Source organism: Nerophis ophidion, linkage group LG10 (assembly GCF_033978795.1).
Source record: "Nerophis ophidion isolate RoL-2023_Sa linkage group LG10, RoL_Noph_v1.0, whole genome shotgun sequence".
Classification (NCBI taxonomy): domain Eukaryota; kingdom Metazoa; phylum Chordata; class Actinopteri; order Syngnathiformes; family Syngnathidae; genus Nerophis; species Nerophis ophidion.
In genome coordinates, this window is record NC_084620.1 from 34515106 (window position 1) to 34535853 (window position 20748).

Consider the following 20748-nt stretch of genomic DNA (forward strand, 5'->3'; position numbering starts at 1 on the left):
TCTAAAAATAGCAACAATATAAAAATCATTTATAAATATATGTATTGAATAATACTTCAAGAAAATATGAATGTATGTTCATAAACTGTGAAAAGAAATGCAACAATGCAATATTCAGTGTTGACAGCTAGATTTTTTTCATAAATATTGATGTTAAAGATTTCTTTTTTTGTGAAGAAATGTTTAGAATTAAGTTCATGAATTCAGATGAATCTCTATTACAATCCCCAAAGAGGGCACTTTAAGTTGATGATTACTTCTATGTGTAGAAATCTTTATTTATAATTGAATCACTTGTTTCTTTTTCAACAAGTTTTTAGTTATTTTTATATATTTTTTCCCAGATAGTTCAAGAAAGACCACTACAAATGAGCAATATTTTGCCCTGCTATACAATTTAATCAATCAAAAACTGATGACATAGTGCTGTATTTTACTGCTTTATCTCTTTATTTCAACCAAAAATGTTTTGCTCTGATTAGGGGGTACTTGAATTCAAAAAATGTTCACAGGGGGTACATCACTGAAAAAAGGTTGAGAACCACTGCCTTAATCCATAATAAAGCAACCAAAATATATATATTAAAAAACCCTAACAGTACTACACTGAAAAATATGACCAAAATGTTTCTATTTTTTTCAATATTCTTTATAAAAAGCTTTTGTATTCTGCAGTTGTACCTAAAGGAAAACAGTTGTCCAGTGGGATACATTTGGGTGGTCTGCAAAATTGTTTTGTAATTTTTTTTTGTCTTGTTAATATTTGTATGCAGCTTCACGGTGGGTGGAAGAGGGGTTAGCGTGTCTGCCTCACAATACAAAGGTCCTGAGTAGTCCTTGGTTCAATCCCAAGCTCGGTATCTTTCTGTGTAGAGTTTGCATGTTCTTCCCGTGAATGCGTGGGTTCCCTCCGGGTACTCTGGCTTCCTCCCACTTCCAAAGACATGCACCTGGGGATAGGTTGATTGGCGACACAAAATTGGCCCCAGTGCGTGAATGTTGTCTGTCTATCTGTGTTGGCCCTGGAAAACAAGCGGATCGCAACCGAACTGGACGTTGAGGACAGGGTGGACGCCACAGCCAACAAAGAAGCCTTCATCACACTGAAGGACCACAAACCCAACTTCGCAAATAACCCAACATGCCGACTAATAAACCCAACTAAATCCGAAATAGGAAAAATCAGCAAAATAATCCTGGACAGAATCAACGCAAAAATCAAGGACAAAACACCACTCAACCAATGGAGAAATACAGCAGCAGTAATCAAATGGTTCAACAACATCCAAGACAAACAACAACACAACTTTATCTCCTTCGACATCGAAGAATTTTACCCTTCCATTACGCAAGACCTACTGACCCAAGCACTAAACTTCGCCTCGGACTACGACTCAATCACAGGCAACGAAAGAAACATCATCATCCACGCAAAGAACTCCATACTCATCCACAACAGTACACCATGGCAAAAAAAGAACAATTCAACATTTGACGTTACTATGGGGAGTTTTGACGGAGCAGAAACGTGCGAACTCGTTGGGAGTTTCCTCCTCTCCCAGCTTGCTAGCCTCAACCTGAACCTTGGTATTTACCGTGATGATGGACTGGCAGTGTGCCGCGCCTCGCCAAGGAGCAGCGAGAACACCAAGAAGCGCATATGCCAAATCTTCAAAGAAAACGGCCTACGGATCACGATTGAAGCCAACAAGCAAACCGTCAACTTCCTCGACGTCACTTTCAACCTGAGAAATAACAGCTACCAACCATTCACGAAACCCAACACAACACTCCAATACGTGCACCACGACAGCAACCACCCACCCACCACCACGAAAAGAATACCTACCGGAATTAATAAAAGGCTATCGATGCTGTCATCCAGCAAAGCTGAATTCGACCAAGCAACACCCCCGTACCAGAAAGCACTTGATGAAAGCGGATACAACTTCACCCTCACCTATGAACCCACCCCAGGAAACCAACCAAAAAAGAGCAGAAAACGAAACAACATCATCTGGTACAATCCGCCATTCAGCAAAGACGTCTCAACCAACATCGGCCGCAAGTTCCTCACTCTGATCGACAAACACTTCCCCAAAGGCAACACCCTAAGAAAAATATTCAACAGGAACAACATTAAATTGAGCTACAGCTGTATGAATAACATGCAACAAATCATTTCAAACCACAACAAAGCAATTGCAAAAGGACTGCCTACCCCCAGACTAAACGACTCTGAAACCAATAATGAATGTAACTGTCGCAAGAAACCTGATTGCCCTCTCAACGGAAGGTGCTTACAGACATCAGTCGTTTACCAAGCAAAGGTAATACGCAAGGACATTAACACATCCGACACGTACGTAGGATTAACCGAAGGAGCGTTCAAAACAAGATGGAATAATCACAACGCCTCCTTTAGAAACCAGACTTTGCAGAATTCTACCGAACTCAGCAAACACATTTGGAACCTCAAAGACAATAATGTTGAATATTCAATAACATGGCAAATTCTTGCATCCAGCACACCTTACAACAGTGGTAATAAAAGATGCAACTTATGCTTAAAAGAGAAACTGTTTATTATATATCATCCAGAGCTATCATCCCTCAACAAGCGCAGTGAAATCATTTCAACATGCCGCCACAGGCGGAAACACCTCCTAGGTAACACATGAGCCAATCACCACACCCTACGCCTGCTTGTACCCACCCACTCTGTGCTCTATATAAACCATTGTATGTGAATGCTTCCATTAAAATCTCCTGATGATTGAGGGAACCCCTCATGAAACAGATCTGTAGAGATGAAGTAGTCTTGTGATTTTTTCCCACACCTACATATATATATATATATATATATATATATATACTGTATATATATATATATATATACTGTTTATATATATATGTATAGATATATATATAGATATAGATATAAAGAGATATATATATATATAAATATATATATAGATATATATATGTGTACAATAAAACAATGAATGCCACCACTTCATATGTATGTTTTTTTATTTTTTTTATTTGTAATTTGACATACACTCACACACACATATATAAATAAATATATACATATATATGAATGCCATATATAAATGTGTGTGTGTGTGTGTGAGTGTACACACACACACACACACACATATATATATGTGTGTGTGTGTGTCAAATTACAAAATATATATATATATATTACATACATATATGTGTGTGTGTGAAATTATAAATAAAAAAATTAAAAAACACATATGAAGTGGTGGCATTCATTGTTTTATTGTATACATTTTCGATTCAAATTATTAAATAACTAATTTAATAATTTGAATCCAAAATTATTATTAAACAACTAATTTTGTGGCTGGAAATTGAACGTTTGATAATTGTGCTAAATAAATAAAGATGATCACATGATGACATATGTCACAAATACGTCATAGCACTGGCCTTTTAAGAAATGACGCATGCCGGTCATGTGATCAGCCTAGTATGTCTGTCACTTCCGGGTTTCACTGTACACTTTGAGGTAACAAACATTTGCGTTATCCTCAAATTAACCGGATTTAAGAAAATGTTTTTGTTTGAACATAATTGTAAGGTTAACTTGGCTTAGCAACATGAAAACTAGAGCAAAAGCCGACGTTTGACTATCGAAACATTAGTCCTTTCTATCATTGAGCCTGTAAGTCTTTCAAATCCTGGTGATATCTGCTTCGTCTGTGTGTAAATGCTGTATGTGAACTTGTTATGATTTTATTTTAAGCGTAGTAACTATTTTTCTCTGTAAATGTAACTACTCTGGTTTCTTTTTACCATAAATATATTTTTAGCTCAATGGGACATGTGGTAGAAATGGATGGCTCACACTAAAAAACCTTGTTCATATCAGTATGTGGCATTAAATTATGGAATGGATTAAGTAAAGAATTTAAACAATGTACTGATGTAATCTAGTTTAAGAGGCTGTACAAATTAATAGTGCTTACAAAGAGGAAGAATTATGAGAAACAGCTAACTTTTTTGAAAATGGGATATTCTTCATCTCAGTATGTCTATCATGGCTGACTTTTATTTTTTAATTTTTTTATTGATAGAAACTTTATTAGTATATTGCACAGTACAGTACATACTCTGTACAATTGACCACTAAATGGTAACACCCGAATAAGTTTTTCAACTTGTTCAAAGGCCTACTGAAATGTGATTTTCTTATTCAAACGGGGACAGCAGGTCCATTCTATGTGTCATACTTGATCATTTCGCGATATTGCCATATTTTTGCTGAAACGATTTAGTAGAGAACATCGACGATAAAGTTCGCAACTTTTGGTGCTGATAAAAAAGCCTTGCCTGTACCGGAAGTCACAGATGATGACGTCACAAGGGTGAGGACTCCTCATGTCCTCACATTGTTTTTAATGGGAGCCTCCAGCAGCAAGAGCTATTCGGACCGAGAAAACGACAATTTCCCCATTAATTTGAGCGAGGATGAAAGATTTGTGGATGATGATATTGATAGTGAAGCACTAGGGAAAAAAAAAATAAAAAAAATAAATTAGACACATTTACTAGGATAATTCTGGGAAATCCCTTATATTTCTATTGTGTTGCTAGTGTTTTAGTGAGATTAAATAGTACCTGATAGTCAGAAGTGTGTCCACGGGTGTCTTGAGGCCAGTGTCAGAGGGAAGTTGACGGCAGCTGCATGGACAGCGCAAACTCCACAGATCTCCGGTAAGAGGCGACTTTTTAAACAAATTTCTCACCGAAACCTGACGGTTGACAAGTGGTCGGGAACCATGTTCGCTTGACCGCTCGGATCCATAGCAAAGCTTCACCTCCGGGAATTTTAAACAAGGAATCACTGTGTGTTTGTGTGGCTAAAGGCTAAAACTTCCCACCTCCATCTTTGTACTTTGACTTCTCCATTATTAATTGAACAAATTGCTAAACATTCAGCAACACAGATGTCCAGAATACTGTTTAATTGCGCGATGAAAAGAGACGACTTAGCCGCAAGTGGTGCTGCGCTAATATTTCGTGACAGTCCGTGACGTCACGCGCACGCGACATCATTCCGCGACGTTTTCAACAAAAAACTCCGCGGGAAATTTAAAATTGCAATTTAGTAAACTAAACCGGCTGTATTGGCATGTGTTGCAATGTTAATATTTCATCATTGATATATAAACTATCAGACTGCGTGGTCGGTAGTAGTGGGTTTCAGTAGGCCTTTAAGTCGGGGTCCACGTAAATCAATTCATGGTAAATCATGACATTTGGAGAATGCTGGGCACTTTATTATCTATTACAAAAACTGCTGAATTACTCATTCACGGATGTCACTGTGCTACAAATCAATGAACTTGTGTATTTGTAAACGCTCTAAAGTGTGAAAGGGGTAGGAATAAATTAGCTCTGCGTCTTCCTACTCCTTTTCGGACATGATGTAAAGTGAAATTATATGAAATTGTGTGATGTTTTATGCTGTAAGTGTGTTCATGTTCGAAATAAACTAAAGAAAGAAACAAAAAGAAAGAGACACAATCCCGATGATTAAAGAATACATAAATAAAAGGTCAAGTAACTACTGCATTGACAGTATGCAAAAGTTGGCCTGTTTGCAGTGGTTATGGATCTAACTAAATTGCATAATATCTCATTGAACAAATCAGAACATATGGAATCAGAGGGTTGGTCTTGAACTGGATAAGAAGCTACTTAACTAATAGGAAGCAATACGCAGCGAACACATATCTACAGCGTTAAATACATCTTGCAATACGGGGACTACAATTGTTTAATGTAAGCGTCAAAGTTACAAAGGACTTTCAGTTAGTACTATTTGCTGACGACACAACAGCATTTTGTTCAGGAGAGAACACACATAAGCTAATAAAAATAACAGAATAAATTAACAAATTAAAGAGATGGTTTGACAAAAGCAGACTATTTTTGAATCTAGGTAAAACTCAAAATAATGCCATTCAATTACAGTAGAAGAGAAAGTTGAATATACAGAGTAGACATTGACAGAGAAAAATCAACCACATTTTGGTTGTAATAATAGAAGACACAATTCTATATAATAATTGATAAAGCACAACATGTACTGATGTGGAACAAGGGTTAGTGTATGTGCCTCAAAATATGAAGGTCCTTGGTTCAATCATTAGGCTCAGGGTCTTTCTATATGAAGTTTGCATGTTCTTCCTGTTACTGTGTGGGCTTCCTCCCACTTCCAAAGACATGCACCTGGGGATATGTTTATTGGCAACACTAAATGGGCCCTAATGTGTAAGTGTGAGTGTGAGTGTGAATGTTGTCTGTCTGTGTTGGCCCTGTGATGAGGTGGCGACTTGTCCAGGGTGTACGCAGCCTTCTGCCCGAATGCAGCTGAGATAGGCTCCAGCACCCCTCACGACCCCAAAAAGGGACTAGTTGTAGTAAATAAATGGATAAATGGATGTACTGGACTTACAGTACTACACTGGAAAATATGACCACAATTATTCTCTATTTGTCAATGTTTATAAAAAGCTCTTGTATTGTGCAAGTGTACCTAAAAAAAACAAACAAAACAAAAAAAAAGCAGTTGTCCAGTAGGATACATTAGGGTTGTCTGCAAAATAGTTTTGTATGCATAGTTTGTAATGTTATGTTTATATTTAATGCAGTATGCATTATGCAGTGGATCTCCACATATTTAGGATTCTTGGCATCAGATGTTTTCAAAAAAAGAACATATTTATTGGAATATCTGTCCGTTGGTCGTCTTTCACTTCGAAATCAGGAAGTTTTTTTTAATTAAAAAAAAATTTTTTTTTCACAGAACACCCATTTCGTTCACCCTAACTAGTCTGTAATAGTTTATAAATATATCATATTAATGCATAGAAATATACAGCATACATAGACGTAAACTGAGGCGCACTATGTGGCAATGACATTAGTCAACATTCAACTTTGTTACAATATGTTACAAAACTTACAGCGAGATGAACTCTGGTCAAGATATAATTGTAAATTGTTACTGGGATTACAGTTATTCTTTTGGGATTTCTGTAACAAGAAACAACGATGAATGGGGACAACTACGCTGTGAGTGAGAGATTAGTGTCAGCATCCTATGTTCGGCAGGCGTCCCAAGCCCGCCGTGGACATGAGCAGCTCATCAGGCTACTTTTAGAGCAGGTCGGTTGGCTTTCATGGCTCACATTTGTTAACCATTGCCATTGCTGCAGTTTCACTCTGTTTATGTGCTTTAAAGGGAAAGTGTCCAGAGGAAGGATGGAGCGAGAGCACAATCGAGCTGTTTTTGAACGAACTGGCTGTCATGGACAGCAACAACTTCTTGGGCAATTGCGGCGTTGGCGAGAGGGAAGGCCGTGTAGCGTCCAGCCTTGTGGCAAGACGACATTATAGGTATGTTATGTTAAAGTCTTGACATCTAAAAAGAGTGGCGTTAACTGTTCCTGTTGTAGGTTGATCCACGGTATCGGTCGATCGGGTGACATCGCCGCCATTCAGCCAAAAGCTGCTGGGTCTAGTCTACTGAATAAGTTGACCAATTCACTTGTTCTGGACATTTTAAAGCTCTCGGGTAAGTACATCTTTACTTAATCATCCATCATTAATGACAAAACTGCATCCAAATGATGTTTGTTTTTGTGGTTGATTCTCATATTTTGGAGACATTTTCATATGAGGGCAACAGTGTGAGTGGATCAGGAGTGCGCATTGGCTTTCTTCCCTGAAGAGAGAACTCCAGGATTTGTGGACCTTGGTCTGCCAGTTGGATTTCTGGGTCCTTTGTCTGACTTCGTTGACAGCTTTCTGTATGCATGAGTTGTTGCTGTTGTTTTATTGCTTACTACTAATGTAGTCGTTTTGCAAAGCTGTCATATTTTCAATGAGTTAAGTTAAGTCAGTGCGCACCATAGACTCTGCCGGTGGGATAGCATAGCACAGAGATGTTCTTCACCAGAGCCAATTAGCTGCCATTACGAGCGGCAGTACTGGAGCGTGTGGGCCACTCTAATTTACCCATTTAGAACGTTGCGGCACAGTGAAATTGCTACAGAGACGTGGGTCTCCGCAGGCCCCCGTGTAGAACAGTCACTGTATACGAGTGTAAATGGACATTACAATTTTTATCTACACCAAGAGGTTATTTAATACTTTCAGTTAGCTAGTCGGTTAACAAAATAACTCAAAAATGTATGGGGGGATTTTCATAAAACTTCCAGAAATGTCCGAAATGGGAAAAACTAGCATTTGAAAAAATGCTGCAAAAGTTTGACATGTCGTGGTGTCATGCCATGTTGGTATTTCCTAACTCTGCAAGACTTAAGTTTTTTTGCATATGACATATAGTGCTCATATTGTTACTCTGCACTTTTTGTTTAAGAAGGTCTTAGCTTAATTGTAAATGAAGTAATGTATGACTCGACCTCTGCGTACATGTTCAGTATTGAAGTACAACTTTGTCAATACTTTGGTCATTTTTTTTATTGTTTTGGTTTTGTATATTGGAGAGCTCCCTACCCCTTCCTTAACATAATTTATTGCTTTTTGGTTGTGAATTTTTTTTTTCAAGGGAAAAATATTGCCAAAGTATATTTTATTGTTGTATTTTTGGTTTATTTAACTTGGAGATTTAAACGTTGTCATTCAAATGACAACGTTAAAATATCTGAGAAATACAAGTGGCTTAGTGGAAGAGTGGCCGTGCGCAACCCGAGGGTCCCTGGTTCAAATCCCACCTGGTACTAACCTCGTCACGTCCGTTGTGTCCTGAGCAAGACACTTCACCCTTGCTCCTGATGGGTGCTGGTTAGCGCCTCGCATGGCAGCTCCCTCCATCAGTGTGTGAATGTGTGTGTGAATGGGTAAATGTGGAAGTAGTGTCAAAGCGCTTTGAGTACCTTGAAGGTAGAAAAGCGCTATACAAGTGCAACCCATTTATCATTTATTTATTTAAATTGCATATGAAAGGATATACTTGCATTATTATGATGTGTTACTCTACCATTACAGCAGTTAATTTGGTCTCAAAAAATGATCGTTTATTGGCAATGCTTAAAAGGGGCTGGTTGTAACATGCTCAAAATATAACAACTCTGGTTTTAAACAAAATATATGTATTTTTAATTGCCTATATTTTTTACAATAATTATTATTTTCAATAAAAATTGCTCGTCGGCCCAAGGAGTTAACGTCTGGCTTTCATAGTTGTCACTCACCGCCGTCTCGCTCACACTTACTCGCCCGGAGCGCGAGCAAAAACACAAAAGCAGTCCAAGCAAAGCAATTAACAATTTAGTTATGTTGCCGTAATGATAGAAAACACATTAATGGTAGCTAACGTTAATAGCTAAATGCCAAATTGCTATCATTACCTGACAACACATGGAGCTAATGAATAAGACGTAGTTTACAACATTATGAGCTAAAAGCCAGAAAAGGGTGGGAAGATTATCTGGCTTTTTTTTTTAAAAAGTCAACTCCGTGATCCGGTGTTCTGTCGAAATGAGCTGCTTGGTTGAAAAAAGTTACCAGTTGCATAAGTCAATAGCAGTGTTGATTTATGTGATTATTTAGTTATTCATATGATATAGAGCTAGCACAATGACAAGTATATTTCACCATTAAATAATGCTCCCTCTACCGCTCAGTAGATGGACACAACTTTTATTGTCGTAATTCTTCGGTGCAAAATCAACCTTTTTTATTTTTTGCGTAATTGTTTTCACTGATATTGCTATTCCTGTTTAAACGATGATAAACAAAAATGTAGGCTACCATTATTAGCATCAATGTGCACTTCCTCACACTGTAGTTGTACATGTGCTTACTAGTCGAAAGACACGATGACATAAATAGACTATATACTTACTTTAAAATTTATACTTGTAGCACCAGTGACAAAGTCAACTCTTTATCTTGAGGTAGCTCATTCCGGTGGGTATTTAATTCGAATTTTAGGCGCTGATGCGCATGAGTGCGCATGCTCAGTAGCATTTGATGGGTAGCTCATTTTGACAGAACACCAAAATTATCGGGGCATGTTCTGTCTTGTTTGCATATCGTACGTCCATCTGTATGTGTGCTACATTGATCCATGTCTTCTAATGTTTCTCACATATCTAACAACCTAATTGAGATACTGTAGATGTTGTGAATGGCCATCGTTGCATGGCAGCTAAAACTGTCTAGTAATAAATAGTTTCTGCCTACATTGTGTTTCCTATGTTTTTGCGTCTGTGTAGACAAATATAGACTTTTGGTTACCGATTCTTCTCTTCACATTTTCTTGTGTTTGTTGGTAATGGCTTGCATGCTCGAAGCAAGAAGAGGGCAGCATATATTGGTTACAAAACACTTTGGAATTTTAGCGCCCTCTAAGCAGCCATGTAAGGTTTACAAACATTCACTCCCGTGGACAGGCGTAAGGAGCGTGGCGAGCTGCTTTGTGGTCCCCATGGCAACCGGCATGAGCCTGACACTTTGTTTCCTGACTCTCCGCCAGCGTAGACCAAATGCACGCTATATCATCTGGCCGCGCATTGACCAGAAGTCGTGCTTCAAAGCCATGATCACAGCAGGTGACGCCGCAATATTGAGATAAGGACTTACTCGCTCAAATTTGCAAAAATTTATGCATGTTATTTTGTCGTTTGTCTCTCCAGGTTTTGAACCCGTCATAATCGAGAACGTGCTCGTGGGTGATGAGTTGAGGACAGACTTGGAAGCAGTTGAATGCAAAATTGAGGAGCTGGGAGCCGACAGCATCCTGTGCGTCCATTCCACAACGTCCTGCTTTGCGCCGCGAGTCCCCGACAGGTGAGTAGTGACGCACCTCCTTTTTACACCTAATGTAAATAATGTCATGTCTCCATCATTATTGTCTTGCATAGGCTGGAGGAGCTCGCCACAATCTGTGCCAAGTACAACATACCTCACATTGTAAATAATGCATATGGAGTGCAGTCATCCAAGTGTATGCACCTGATACAGCAAGTAGGTGCCACCAAGCTCCTTAGCATTACTGTTGCATGAATGTTTTAAACAATTGTTTTATTCTTGCATTTGCCAGGGTGCTAGAGTTGGAAGAATTGACGCCTTTGTACAAAGTTTGGACAAGAACTTCATGGTTCCAGTAGGGGGGGCCATAATTGCGGGTTTTGACGACTCCTTTGTGCAGGAAATCAGCAAGACGTACCCAGGTAAAGTAACATTTTCTCTACCGTACACCGTGGGTGTCCAAACCTTTTCCCTCATGGGCGGGATACAGGAAATTGAAAGCTGCAGCGGACTCCGTGATACATTTTGTGCATTAAAGATGCTACAACCAATCCAATGTAGGACAGTATATGCTAAGCTGTCTCAACAAAACATCGCAAATTCGTATAAAATCAAATTATACATCTCATTAACTCCCAAGAATCCACGTCCATGTATCTTTATGTAATGACATCCGAAAGGGAAGCTCAAAAATAAAAGTATGAACAAAAAAGAAGGCAGGCTGGTGTACATCAAAATATAAAGTAAGAAAGTAACGCACGATTATGCAACAGGAAGCGCCGAGCAAAATGTTGCTTCCAAAATGGCAACATTGTCCAAAACACGTGGCACAGCAGCAAACACATCAGGTCATTAGTTGAAATAGTGCTGATGAATTCCACATATATTCGCAACTTTGACGCCAACGGCCCAAAATAGTGAAAGGAAAATACAAAAGTAAAGTCTGACTGGAAATTACATACAACAACAAAAAAGACTTAAGTTCAAAACTTTATTATTTGTGTGTAGTATGTTTTAGCATGTTTGAATTTTCATTAAATCGAAAGCTGGTTTTAAATCAAACTTTACTTATAGAGCCCCTAATCACAAATGTCTCAAAGAGCTGCACAAGCCACAACCACATCCCCAGCTCAGATCCCACATCAGGGCAAGAAAAAACTCAACCCATTGGAAACAACGTGAAACCCTGGAAAGCTGATGTGGGGACCCCCCTCCCTTGGGTGACCGGTGCAATAATAATAATAATAATAATGTGAGAGTCCAGTCCATAGTGGGGCCAGCAGGGGATCCTCTTGAATGGAGAGTCAGCAACGCAGAGACGTCACCAACTGATGCAAAGCGTAGTGGTCCAGCCCGGGTCTCGACTTGGAACCGCTAGCGGCTAGCACCTCCTCCGTGGAGGTTGATCAGTGGTCACCTGATAACTTCTCCATGCAGGAGAGGGGGCAGAGCAAAAAAGAGAGACCACAGATCAACTGGTCTAAAAGGGGGTCTATTTAAAGGCTAGAGCAGGGGTCACCAACGCTGTGCCCGCGGGCACCAGGTAGCCGGTAAGGACCAGATGAATAGCCTGCTGGCCTGTTCTAAAAATAGCCATGAATTGATTAACGTGGACCCCGACTTAAACAAGTTGAAAAACTTATTCGGGTGTTACCTTTTAGTGGTCAATTGTATGGAAAATGTACTGAACTGTGCAATCTACTAATAAAAGTATCAATCAATCAATCAAAGCTCAAATAGCAGCACTTACCAGTGAGCTGCCTCTATTTTTTAAATTATATTTATTTACTAGCAAGCTGGTCTCGCTTTGCTTGACATTTGTAATTCTAAGAGAAACAAAACTCATAGAATTTGAAAATCCAAGAAAATATTTTAAAGACTTGGTCTTCACTTGTATAAATCAATTCATTCATTTTTTTACTTTGCTTCTTATAACTTTCAGAAAGACAATTCTACAGAAAAAATACAACCTTAAAATGATTTTAGGATTTTTAAACGCATATACCTTTTTACCTTTTAACTTCCTTCCTCTTCTTTTCTGACAATTTAAATCAATGTTTAAGTTTTTTGTTTTTTTTTATTGTAAAGAATAATAAATACATTTAATTCTTAATTTTAGCTTCAGTTTTTTCGACGAAGAATATTTGTGAAATATTTTTTCAAACTTCTTATGATTAAAATTAAAAAAAAATATTCTGGCAAATCTAGAACATCTTTAGAATCAAATTTAAATCTTATTTCAAAGTATTTTGAATTTATTTTAACATTTTTGTTCTTGAAAATCTAGAAGAAATAATGATTTGTCTTTGTTAGAAATAAAGCTTGGTCCAATTTGTTATATATTTTAACAAAATGCAGATTGGATTTTAAGCTATTCAAAACATGTCATTGAAATTCTACAATTAATCTTAATCAGGAAAAATTACTAATGATGTTCCATAAATTATTTAATTTTTTCAAAAATATTCGAATTAGCTAGTTTTTCTCTTCTCTTCGGTTGAATTTTGAATTTTAAAGAGTCGAAATTGAAGATAAACTATGTTTTCAAAATTTAATTTTCATTTTTTTCCTGTTTTCTCCTCTTTTAAAACGTTCAATTAAGTGTTTTTTTAATCATTTATTCTCATCAAAAAGCCTTCCATAACAGGAAAAAAAAAATGTACGACGGAATGACAGACAGAAATACCCTTTTTTTTTTAATATATACCAGTATATAGATATATTTATTAAAGGTAAATTGAGCAAATTGGCTATTTCTGGCAATTTATTTAACTGTGTATCAAACTGGTAGCCCTTCACATTAATCAGTACCCAAGAAGTAGCTCTTGGTTTCGAAAAGGTTGGTGACCCCTGGGCTAGAGTATACAAATTAGTTTTAAGATGTGATTTAAATGTTTCTACTGAGGTAGCATCTCTAACTGTTACCGGGAGGGCATTCCAGAGTGCTGGACCCAAATAGAAAACGCTCTAAAACCCGCAGACTTTTTTGGGGCTCTGGGAATCACTAATAAGCAGAAGTTCTTTGAACGCAGATTTCTTGCTGAGACATGTGGTACAATAAAGTCAGTCAGATAGGATGGAGCTAGACCGTTAAGTATTTTATACATAAGTAGTAAAACCTAAAAGTCGCATCCTACGTGCACAGGAAGCCAGTGCAGGTGAGCCAATATATGCGTAATATGATCAAACTTTATTGTTCTTGTCAAAAGTCTAGCAACCACATTTTTTATCAACTGTAGTCTTTTAATGCTAGACATAGATATTGATCTCAGCGTCGGTGGTGGACAAAATGAGACATTTAGCATATTACAGAGATGAAATAAGGCTGTTTTAGTAACTCTCTTAATGTGAGACTCAAATGAGAAAGTTGGGTCGAAGATAATATCCAAATTCTTTACCGAGTTGCTTTGTGTAATTGTTTTGTTGTCAAATGTTACGGTGGTATTATAATCAGTATTTCTGTTTTCTTAGTGTTAATATGCAAAAAGTTGCAGGACATCCATTGTTTAATTTCCTTTAGACAAGCCTCCAGGTGACTACAATCTGGTGTGATGGTCAGCTTTAGGGGCATGTAGAGTTGGGTGTCATCAGCATAACAGTGAAAGCTAACACCGTATTTGTGTATGACGTCACCGAGTGGCAGCATATAGATGGTGTGCAGGGCCAAGAACCAAACCCTGTGGAACTCCGCACTACCTTAGCATACTCCCATGTCACATTGTTATGGGAGGCACACTGCATCCTGTCTGTAAGATAGGAGTTAAACCAAGAAAAGGCTTGCTCTGACATACAAATACGTGTTTTGATACATTCTAACGGAATGTTATTATCGACGGTATCGGAAGTAGCTGCAAAATGGATGACTCATCAGCATCTACATAGATTGTTAGATGTGCAACAATTTTTTTTGGAGGATTTTCGAGATAAAGGAAGGGTGGCACACTGGCCGGTAGTTTACCATGAGGTCAGGATTAGGTCTTTGGAGCGGAGTATGAACAACCTCTTTTTTTGAATGCTAAGGGAACAGTACCAGAGGAAAGTGATAAGTTTACAATATTTAGCCCTGATGGTCCTAATAATACAAACACCTCCTTGATAAGTTTCCCAGGAAGAGGGTCAAGTAACAATGTTGTTTGTTTTGTCCCTTTTACATGTCGCAGGAGTTCCTCTAATGCAGTGGTTCTCAAATGGGGGTAAGCGTACCCCTGGGGTTACTTGAAGGTATGCCAAGGGGTACATGAGATTTTTTTTTAAATATTCTAAAAATAGCACCAATTTAAAAATCCTTTATAAATATATTTATTGAATAATACTTCAACAAAATATGAATGCTCCATAAATATTTATGTTGATTTCTTTTTTTGTGAAGAAATGTTTAGAATTATGTTCATGAATCCAGATGGATCTCTATTACAATCCCCAAAGAGGGCACTTTTAGTTGATTATTAATTCTATGAGTAGAAATTTGTATTTATAATTGAATAACTTGTTTATTTTTCAACAAGTTTTTTGTTATTTTTATACCTTTTTTTTCCAAATAGTTCAAGAAAGACCACTACAAATGAGCAATATTTTTGCACTGTTATACAATTTAGGAAATCAGAAACTGATGACATAGTGCTTTATTTTACTTCTTTATCTCTTTTTTTCAACCGAAAATGCTTTGCTCTGATTAGGGGGTACTTGAATTAAAAAAAATGTTCACAGGGGGTACATCACTGAAAAAAGGATGAGAACCACTGCTCTGTTATTTCATCAAAAAGAGAGAGATTACTTAGGAGGGCAATATCCGTCATACATACATTTGTATCTGTGTTAATGGAACCCAGTTGGAGTTGGGAAGCATTATCTTTAATCTCCTTTCTAAAGACTTCAATTTCCTTATTAAAGAGTTTCATTAAGTCATCAGCCGAGTGGGTGAAGGTACCGGGAGCATTTTGGAGGTGGGAGAAATTATCGATTTTTAGATGCATTGAGATTCGGACATGAGGATTATAAAATCAATTAGTAAACATCAATAATTGGTGTATTTATTGTAAATAAAGTAATGCAGACAGTTCTAAAATGTGGCCGACTGTAGCGAGCCACCTCACCGATTGGGCCGACTAGGTCCTTTTATTATAAGGCACCTATGTTCCAGTTTTGCACACATTTTCATTAATTTAGTAAATGTAATGGGAATCGCTTATTAAAAATGCAGTTTTTTTAAAGTTGCAAGTGATAAAACATTTAAAACTGCATCAATATACATAAATTTAAAGATTCATCAATAATCAATTTTTAATGGAATCGTAGCTTCTGATTCATAATCATAGTCGTGAGGTGGCCAAAGATTACCACCTCTTAAAGGAGTCCCTTGTTGGGTTAGCGATGTGACAAAATGCGCACTCGGAGAGGAGTGACGCGTACAAGCTTATTCTTGTCAAAATTCATGCTAGCAAGTCTGTTGGTCACTCTAGAAGAGTGACCAACAGACTTCTCCCAGTAAATTCCCAAAGATCTTGTGGTCGATCGTAATTGACAGAGTGGTGAACCCTGGTTTAGAGCATAAGAAATAGGCATTTTCCTTTTTATGGGTGCGTTCTTTATTTGTGGTTTTTCACCAGCTGCTGGTGGTCTTGAAACATTACCCCCGCAAATACCAGGGATCTACTGTAATTTAATTATATCTACATTATTTATACATACATTGATTATCTGCCACTTTATAATAAGTTAAAGAAAAAAAAAACATTTGGCATTGTAGAAATGTTCTCATCGAAAGCTCATAGCACTTACAAAGCCACCAGTCTTTGGCAGCAGTTTTCAAAGGTTTAGACAAGCCTCCCCTTGGAGGATATAATACATAATATTTTAGTTTCTATGCTATTTATTTTCCCATTTTTTCCAGGTCGAGCGTCCGCGTCACCTTCCCTTGACCTCCTTATCACACTCCTCACTCTGGGAGCCAGTGGCTACAAGAAACTATTGTCGGACAGAAAGGTGAACTAGTACACGTCTAAATAAAACACTGATGATGTGTATTGTGTTGTGTGTTGTGTGTTTCCACATGTGTTGAGATTGATATTGAGGCCCTGCAGCATTCCTCCCATCCAAGTCTAATCATAAATCTTGTGTAAATCGAGCAAATGGATCAACAATATCTCAAGGAGGAAACTCCTCCTCGGTGACCCATGCCAGCAAGGCTCACAAACGCTTCCACATTATTCATAATTAATGTGCCAAGCCTTGTTGTTTTTCCCGTAGTTTTGGTCCAATCACTCCTTAAGATGAGAGACAGTGAATAATTTGGATATTAAATCTTTTGGGGTTAGTTTTTCCTTCCAGAAATAAATGCTCAATCAGCAATTGCTGCCTGTAGTTTAACTACGATCAAAGTATTGGACAGGACGTCGAAATGTGTAAATAAAGTTGTACTTTATATAAGAAAAATGTGGGGATACAAATGGTACAAAACAATCCTTATATCTTGTTATCTGTCATTCATTCATCACCCGAAGGCTCGTAACGCTCAGTCTCATCAACCACAATGCACCTGCTCCCGCTCCTTTCATTACATCCGGTTTGCCGCAATGCATTGTGGAACATGTAGTATTTTAGTTAACCCTTTGTTAGGCTATAAAATAGAAAACAAATCAATCCAGTATCAGCGTTTCTCAAATAATCAATATCAAATACATGTATAAATCAAATCAATTCACTTTTAACTCTTTTTAGCTGTAAATAAAAACAGATCAATTTATCAGCAATAAATCTAGCATGCAAATTATGGAATGACCATCACACATGAACTATATAACCCATAAGTTACAACACTGCCACAAGGAATAGTGCTTTTCATAGTTCCTTTTGTGTGCTTTCTTTTCTCCATGTATGTGGTGCGTGCCCCACAGGAGACTTATAAGCTGCTGGCTGAGGAGCTGAAAACGCTGGCCTCGGCACATGGAGAGCGATTGCTTGATACTCCGCACAATCCCATTTCACTCGGTGAGCCTTCTCCTGTTTTTCAAGATGGTCAAATGTCAAACTTTTGACTTTTACCCATCCCATTTTGTGTGCAGCCATGTCGCTGAACGGGCTTCAGGCCAGCGGCGAGCAAACGGTGACTCAATTGGGCTCCATGTTGTTCACGCGCCAAGTTTCAGGAGCCAGGTATGAACAATAACAAAGGCTGTTATGTGTACACATACAAAGCTGGATGCATTTGTCAGTCAAAAAGACAACTGGATGGGCTGGAGAAGGACATTAGATGATTGGACTGTCCTTTTTAATCTAACAGGGTGTCTCAATTCGGCTGCCTGTGCTAGGCTTTTCTTCACTGTAAGCTGAAGAATGTCTGTAGTTCACTGCAGAATTCAAATAAGGTGCTTTGAAAAGGGGTTATTGATTCCACATACAACAAAGAGGTAACCCTGCAGTGTCCTAATACAATTTACAGCTAAGTGACGATAATGTGGCAAAATGTAGGTCATCAAAGTAGCTTTTTATTGATGTTCTAACAGTAATATAAAATGTGCCTTTTTACAAGCACTAATTATGAGAACAATCTTATCATTTCCATCTACCACTATTAAACCCTGCCCTGAGCTAGATGAGCCAGTCAGGACCACCAGTTTGTAAAACGGTCTTTCTTACACATCTCAATGTAAAGTTGTGCCAGACATGGGAGGTATGACATGGGGGGTATAGGTTTGATCTTTTGAGGTGTTTTTTTAGGGAATAGTCAAACCGAGCATGCCATTACTGTTAAAATATGACTGTAATATTAGCACTGTAACTCACATAGCTATACTAGTATTTCTATTGTTAGTGTCCCGCTACGTAATGTTTTGTGTTGTATGTGATGTAAGCATCTGTTATGTTGGACAAGTACAATGTACATTACATGAAAACCGGTGTAGACACAAAAAAATGAGTTACTCTTCGGCCTTACCAAAACATTTTTAAACAAAATTTCAGCATTGATACTAAAGTTTGTACATCACACTTCCAATACATTTTTTTAATGAAAAATACTATGATACGAGACCTTAATTAAATGCTGTTGGCAGGGTCGTGACGCTGGGCAAGGAGCAGACAATCGGTGGACACACGTTCTGTGGCTTTATGTCACATTCAGATGCCTACCCATGCCCCTACCTCAACGCCGCCGCTGCCGTTGGCATCACCCACGAGGATGTGGCTATGTGCATCAAGAGACTGGACAAGTGCCTGAGGACACTGCAGAAAGAGGCACAAAGTCGCTCCCCTCTAACGCCGCCGAGTTAGACATAAATATTTGTTAATTTAAAGGGGAACTGCAAATTTTTTGGAGTTTTGCCAATCGTTCCCAATCATGAGATACAAGAACACACATTTTTTTTTAGGATTATAAAGATTTAAAAAACGTTTGAAAAATGCGGCTAATGGGAATCACCGTTGTCGCATTCAAAGCCCTCTAAAACTACTTCAGAACCCTCTAGAAATGTTTGATATACACACTGCAAGTTTATATATAATGTAGTAACACACATGTTCATAACAATATGTAATATGTTCAATATTTACTGTATTTTGATCATTTTAATCATTTCCGGGACGGATTTGCATTGATTTCTGTATTCCTAGTAGCACACGCCTGACTTCTGGCAACAAATGTTTGTTCCTACTTCCAAAATCAAACACGCGGGTGTGTTTTATTTACGACAGACTTGGTAACAGACATCACAACGTTATCTTTTTGAAGCTGAATATACTGAGTATGAACTACTGCTTATAAAGCGAGCACGAAAAAAGAGTGAGACGTTGGAGCACAGAGTGAGGTGAAAGCGACAACGCTATAAATGTGGAACTTGGAGACAAGCTATTTCGACATGAACGGATTGCTTACCCAAAATCAGCAGGAAACATCACCGGCCAGCTGGACCAGACGAACAACTGTCCATTGAGAGAGTCACTTTAATATCGACCTTGATACACGCAGCACAGCATGCACTCTCTGACTAGCTCAGCTGGGTTCAAACAAAACATGAAATGTAGACTAATACTTTACAGTTACTGTAATATAATCGTTTATGTTTTTCAGTCAGCACAAATTGGTGTCGTATCGCAGTGTTGTGCATTACAAACTCAAACGAGTTTTGTGTAGAAGCTAGCTTATCTCTTTACGTAGCTACTTTTTACGGCTACTACCATAGCATGGCGATGTGTTACTATACTAGAAAGAGTTCCTCAGTGTTTGCTCTTACCATAACAATGTCGCTACAACTTAATTATTATACAGGTCACGAAACGTAAATTAAGTATTGACGGTTTTTAAATGCATTTTAAAGTGATCTAGCGGTAGAATTGACTGCTCCCTTTAGCTGCATTGCTAGCCAGGTAGAACAAGTCGATTCTTACATGTTAGAAAGAAGAAAAATAAACTTTTGTCTTTTTGTCTCAATGATTGTAAACGATCAAAATTCCCCAAAACGTGCAGTTATTCTCTTATATTAGTGTGGATGTGCTTTAATTGAGCAAAATGCATACAAAATCATGGTCTCCACAATTATGTTTTATTCAGAGCAATCTTCTTATTCTTTCAATGACTCTGCTGATAATATTCTTACTACTAATCATGATGACAGTATTTTTAGCAGTGTTTTCGACAAACTGGAGGAAAAATCCCAACCGCAATTAAAAATGTGGCCTGTGACTGAAGGCCCGCTGTTTTGATTTCTCCAATCAGTGCAGGCAGTGTCCCTCACCTTTTGGTTTTCAAAGTTGTACATAGTGAACAAAGTCTGTATCTTAGAGAAGTATCATGAAATAAATGATGAGGGTCGGAGAGCAGAACCTTGTGGAACGTTTTTGTTTTTTTTGTTTTTAATGTACAAACAATGTTTTATGACCTATTTTCACAGTATTTGAACGAAAAGTAAATACAGCTTTACTTAATTACCATTT

General features: G+C 37.9%; 1 protein-coding gene across 7 annotated transcripts; it reads left to right on the top strand.

Moving 5' to 3' along the window:
* Positions 1–3457: 3457 nt before the first annotated feature.
* sepsecs (Sep (O-phosphoserine) tRNA:Sec (selenocysteine) tRNA synthase) lies at positions 3458–20637 on the top strand. Of its 7 annotated transcripts, none has more exons than XM_061913572.1 (12): positions 3458–3541; positions 7156–7209; positions 7286–7440; positions 7500–7618; positions 10464–10622; positions 10707–10860; positions 10935–11037; positions 11114–11243; positions 16712–16803; positions 17715–17808; positions 17883–17973; positions 18873–20637. In XM_061913572.1, exons 1-12 carry the CDS (start codon positions 3473–3475, stop codon positions 19087–19089), a joined length of 1437 nt encoding a protein of 478 aa, XP_061769556.1. In that variant the 5' UTR covers positions 3458–3472; the 3' UTR covers positions 19090–20637. The 7 variants fall into 7 exon arrangements, with proteins under 7 accessions (XP_061769556.1, XP_061769561.1, XP_061769558.1 ...); XM_061913574.1 differs by having other exon boundaries at positions 3464–3541; positions 7061–7209; XM_061913575.1 differs by having other exon boundaries at positions 3484–3541; positions 7088–7209.
* Positions 20638–20748: the final 111 nt, after the last annotated feature.